Source organism: Equus caballus, chromosome 1 (assembly GCF_041296265.1).
Source record: "Equus caballus isolate H_3958 breed thoroughbred chromosome 1, TB-T2T, whole genome shotgun sequence".
Lineage (NCBI taxonomy): Eukaryota > Metazoa > Chordata > Mammalia > Perissodactyla > Equidae > Equus > Equus caballus.
The window spans coordinates 169,824,694-169,830,447 of NC_091684.1; the positions used below are offsets into that span (position 1 = coordinate 169,824,694).

The window sequence follows — 5,754 nt, forward strand, 5'->3', positions numbered from 1 at the left end:
ATTAATAATAAACCGAATGAAAGAGAATTGTGCTATATATTTCTTAAATTATTTTCATATTTTCTTTCTACAGGCTACATTATATAGGAAATTAGACACAAAACTCATACTAAGACTAATAATATTTTATAATATTTTATTTTGGAAGTGAAAAGCTTGTCATGAATTTAATAGTTAATAATTTTCCAAATGTTTAGTCTTGGTATTAAATGAATGTATCCTATCTCTGATATTCAGTCAGGTTTTGGAAGCCAATCAGATGTGAGTACTTTACCTTCTCTGGTTTAAACTTTACAAATTGCCATTTGATTAATTATTTTCTGTATCACTTATCAAGTGTGATGGTGATTTGCACATCTATTAAAAAACCATACTGCTAAATTTCAAATCCTCTAAACTGTTCTATTTTGTTCAAAGATGACTCAGAACTCAAACAATTGGACCCACTGAATCAAGATTGTTCATCATTATTCAAAAGAATCTATTCAAAATATCAATATTCCCATGAAAATATTTCTAATGCTATGGGGAAAAAAAACTTGTTATGTCCAACACGCTTAATTAAAGTTCTACAACTGGACACCATCAGAATACCACAGGGCTGTGCAACTGAGTGGGAATGTTCTGTGTAAGAAGACAAGAGAACGCTATTTTATCCCAGGCTTCTCTAAGCAGTCTTAATCTGAGGTATGTTTATAGGACTCAGGAGTCTATGAAGCCGTGAATTTATGTTCACAATTTTGATGATATGTGCATTTTCCTTTGAAAATAACCTATACGTTTCAAAAGATTTTCAAATGGATCCAAAATCTGAAAAGGTTTGCAAACACTGCACTAATTTTTTGTCAAGATGTTTCACATCTCTCAACCCTGGCTTCCTTTTGTCACGAATTTAGACTAAATGACTTAAAAGGCAGATTCTAAGTTTAATTTCTGTTGCTCTAAGAAGAAAACTGATGACACTAACTCTCAGAAAAGAGATCTCCTTTCATTGTGCTGGTTAGCTTGGAGTAGTTTTCCCAAGATTTAAATATTGGTTACTTAGTTTCTTCTTTAAAGCTGTCTTCACTTCCTGGTTTCTCAAAGTATAGATAAGTGGATTCAGAAACGGGGTAAAGATGGTGTAGAAAACAGAGAGAACTTTGTCCACCTCAAAGTTTGTGAAAGGCCAGACGTAGATGAAGATGCAAGGTCCAAAGAACATTAACACAACTATGAAATGTGCAGTGCAGGTAGAAAAAGCCTTAGATGATCCTGTGGAGGGGTGGTCCTTGATAGTGACAAGAACAATGATATAGGAAGTGAGCAAAAGTAGAAAACTTATAAGAGCAATCACACCACTGGTTGAGATCATGAAGATTCCAAGAACATACACATCTATACAAGCCAGCCGGATGACCAAAGGAAGGTCACAGAAGAAACTGTCTACAACGTTGGGACCACAGAAGGGTAAATAGAGGATAAAAGCTAACTGGCTTATTGTGTGCAGGAAGCCCACTGTCCAAGAAATTACCACAAGCCCAACACATACTTTTTGGCTCATAATTGTTGAATAATGGAGAGGTTTGCATATGGCAATGTACCTGTCAAAAGACATGGAGATCAGCAGCACAATCTCAGTCCCAGTGAAGAGGTGCAAAAAGAAGATCTGAGAAATGCAGCCTTCAAAGGAGATGGTCTTATGCTGAGCAAAGATGTCCATGATCATCTTTGGAGTGGCAAAGGATGACAGGCACATGTCAATGAAAGACAGATTGCTGAGCAGGAAGTACATGGGGGAGTGAAGATGGAGGGTGGACAGGACTGTGAGCAAAATCAGGCAGTTGCCCAACATGGTCATCAAATAGAAAATGGAAAACATCACAAAGAAGAAAATCTGGAGTTCAGGAGAGTCAGTAAGTCCAAGTAACATGAATTTAGACACTCTGGAATTGTTGAACCCTTCCATCTGTCTGCAGACTCTGCTCTATAATGACAAAATAGAACAAAATGACAGAGCTATAAAATGTCATACTTCTACAATTACATATGAAGGAGTTATGATATCAGTTAATAATTCACTAGAACACTGATTACCTAAAATCTAATTAATAACTATTTCTCAGTAAAGATTTTTCTTTCTAGAACCACTTAACAATTGATATCAGCTATAACTTCAAATGGACAACTTCTTGGTTTTGCCCAACATCAGTACACGTTGAGTTATACTCATCACATACCCACACAATAAGATTCCTGTTCTGAATGCTGACTAAGAAGTTACATAATCCATATTTCTAGAGGAAGACCACACTAACTTAGTGTGCTCTGCTTAATGTCAGGTAAATAAAAATTTAATTGAGGGTTAAAATCTCAAACAATTCTGTTAAACCAAAAAAATGTAGCCATGTTAAATTCACTATTGTTGAACACTGGATTTAACTAACAGTTTAACATAATGATTTCAGAAGTCCCATTAGTTTCCTACAAGGGTGATTAATAATTTTACAATTAAATGAACTCCTGTTTTCTCAGCTGCAGAAAAATACAGTTCCATTCTCATCTCACTTGCACATTTTCAAGTTGTTTTGTCAGTATTGATAATTACTATGTTTAACTATTAATACATAAATGACAAAATTAATTTCTTAATTCCATAAAACTACTGAATACCAATGATATACCTGCAACATCTGAGAGTCATTCTCAACTTTGTTATTTTATGATCTCATAGAAATATTTTTTAAAAAGAGAGAGAAAATTTCTCCTTTATTTCTCCTCATGCTATTCAAACAAAGCTAATTTTTTAGACTAGAAAAACAAAAGAAAGATTCTAGGACAGGGCCAAGAAATATACAAGATGAGTTTGGGCATCTTGTAGTACCGGAATACAAGATGCTCAAAACAAACAAAAAAACCAACATTGATGGTTGTATGTCAAAGTGACACTAGAGCCAACTGAAAGACAAAAAAAAAAAAAAAACAAAGAAAGATATTTTAAGGACTCAGATTCATTTTTCAAAATTGGGTTTTTGACTACAGTACATTGCAAGTTCTGTAAACATCTCTTATGACGTTTTTCATGTAAGTGACTTCCTGTTTTCCCACCTGGAGAAAAATCTGGCTCCAAGCTCATTCACTTGTGCATATCAAGTTGTTCCATCAATATAGATAAATATTTTTTAAAATTTGTCAAAGAACAATATTCCAGAAATCTTAAAACTGAAGTATGGCAAAGTGGTCAAGAGGATGAAGGTGTTCTTGAACTGCTATGTGACCTTGATCATACCTGAGTAGCTTCTCTAAGATTTGACATCTTTACCTGTGAGGATCAAATTAGATGGTTTATATAAAGCACTAAGCGTCTTTCCTGGGCAACATTCAAGAATTCTCTAGGTTTCAAAATCCAAATTTAAGAATACTGTTCAGAAATAATCAGCTTTTTTTATTTCATTAATAGTAATAATAATAATAATTGCAGTAAAAATATTCTCATCTAATTTCAGTTCAGGAACGTAGAAAAAGATATGTGCTTTCAAAATCTTTTTGAAGTTAAATTATTTCTTTTCATATGAAAATTATGTAAGTACCTTGATATATTAAATGCACTGAAAACTCTCACCCTGACGTATTTGAATATTTCTTCTATTTTCATGACCTACCAATGTAATTTTAATGAGAACACGAGACTATTATTATACCTAACTTCATTCATTATTCATTGTAAGTGAATAAACAGTTCTCAGACTTTTTTCTTTCATTTCTAGATTTAATACCAAATTAATGGAATCATCCATCTTTATGCTTTCAAGTTACATATATTTTTATTTACTCTTCCTCTATCATTTTTGCTTTATACAATTATTAAATGAAATTTTTCTTTGCTACCTGAAGAGTAAAAACTACAACTGCTTCTCAAGAGCCTTAATATTATTTCCAGCTTTTAACCTACCATTTATGCATCAGGAATCAAAAACACCATATCCTTGGAGATTCATAAGCTTACTGAAATCACCATGGTCCTTAGTAATCATCAGAAGCCTGGAGCATGGATATTTATTTTCTCCAGTCTTAGTATAAAATCCATTTGAAAGCACCAAACTTTAGGAGATCAGGGATTACACACTACAATCTACATGCAGTGGGAGTTATTAAAATGTTGAGCCTACTTTTCCCAAAGTTGCAACAAGAACTGTGGAATGTGTCTTTACTTTTTAAAGTGAGTATGCACATTCCTGATGAGGAAGTGTTCGTTAGAGAAACAGCACAATTGGGACAGGCCTAGGAGAAGGAGACATTTGAGTAGTCTTTTAAGGAGTATTTAAGAAGCAAAAATTGCTCCTTTGAGTATGGAGATATCCCCGCCCATCTGTCTCAGTGCTCTATGTCCCAAAGCTGGAAAATTACTCTTTTAGGCTATGGCACTTTGTTACCAGCAAACTCTTGCTTACTGGAAGAATCACGTAAAGGAAGAATCATGCATTAAAGCTTCTGACAAGATATTAAAAATTAGCACAAGCTAATAGGTATAATGATAGCTGCTGCCATGGTTAGGTGAAATCTGGGGAAGGGGAAGTTGGAAAGCCGAAAGCAAATGAAGAAGTGAAGACAGACACTAGCAAGTACTCTAGAAGAATGTTGTAAGAAGGAAATTATACAAATAAATGCAAAGCATTAACCACAATATATAGCACAGAGAAAGTGCTGAGTAAAGTGTAGCAGAAGGAATAGCAGAGGTGATTATAGCCATTAACATTATTTTTTGAAATGTCCATGACACATAATCCAGGAAGATAGCAGATGTGGATTCTCAACCTGAAACCAAAGCTGAGCGTCTCGCCATATTTACTTGAAAGTCAATTATTCATCTGTGGCTTGCTCCCCAAGCTTTCTTGCCACACACTTCAGTGATTTGAACTCTTCACAACTACCATACCTATCCTACATCCCCCACAGGACTAGCAATAAAGCCCAAGAAAATCTTCCCTAACTGACCACATTCCTTTCAGGCTTTGAAATAAGAAAACAGGCAACTTTCTTTTTAAGATTTTTAAAAATGTCTCTTCTGTAAGGAGAAAGAAAGAAACTGACTAAGAAAAAAAAAGCCAACAAAGGCAACAACAATTGCAAAGATTTAGTAAATTATCTAAAATATTTGCCCTGGTTAAAAACAAAAAGTAAGTGTATATAATTATTCCTAGAGTCATCCTAGAAAAGGCAAGAGAATTAACAGAAAAATTATAGAAACAGAAGATAATTCAGAACGAGAGAGCATGAAGGAGTTTTTGGGCATTGTGGAACTGCTCTGTATTTTGGTTGCGGTGAAGTTTACACAAATTTATACGTGTTAAAATTTATAGAGCTGCATACCAAAAGAAACCAAAATCAGTTTTACTTTAAGATCGTTTATAAAGTAGAATTTAAAAAACAAAACCAGATAATTCAGTACAGTGGATGGTTACAAGATAAGCAAATAAAACAAGTAGCTTTTTTATAAGCCAACAATTACTTATTAAAGGATACAGTAAAAAATGAATCTATTCAGATGAGCAAAAGGATATATAAAGTAAATAAGAATAATCTTAATCAGAAATGTGTTATATCCATGTGACAAAAACTATACCACTCTACAAATGGGGGGAAAAAAACCCTTGTATAAGTTGAAATACATACTATGTTATTGGAAGGAGAAACTCAATATCATTCAACACATACATTCCAATGACCTCTCTGTAAGTTTTTTGACTTAACAAAATAATTTCCAAAATTTTTCAA

At 33.6% G+C, this 5,754-nt stretch overlaps 1 protein-coding gene across 1 annotated transcript; it reads right to left on the minus strand.

Annotated features, from left to right (window-relative positions):
• Positions 1-1,000: 1,000 nt before the first annotated feature.
• On the minus strand, positions 1,001-1,948 carry OR4K6 (olfactory receptor family 4 subfamily K member 6). Its single transcript, NM_001391612.1, is given in 1 exon segment — positions 1,001-1,948. A coding segment is annotated over 1 exon segment (948 nt).
• Between the last annotated feature and the right edge of the window lie 3,806 nt (positions 1,949-5,754).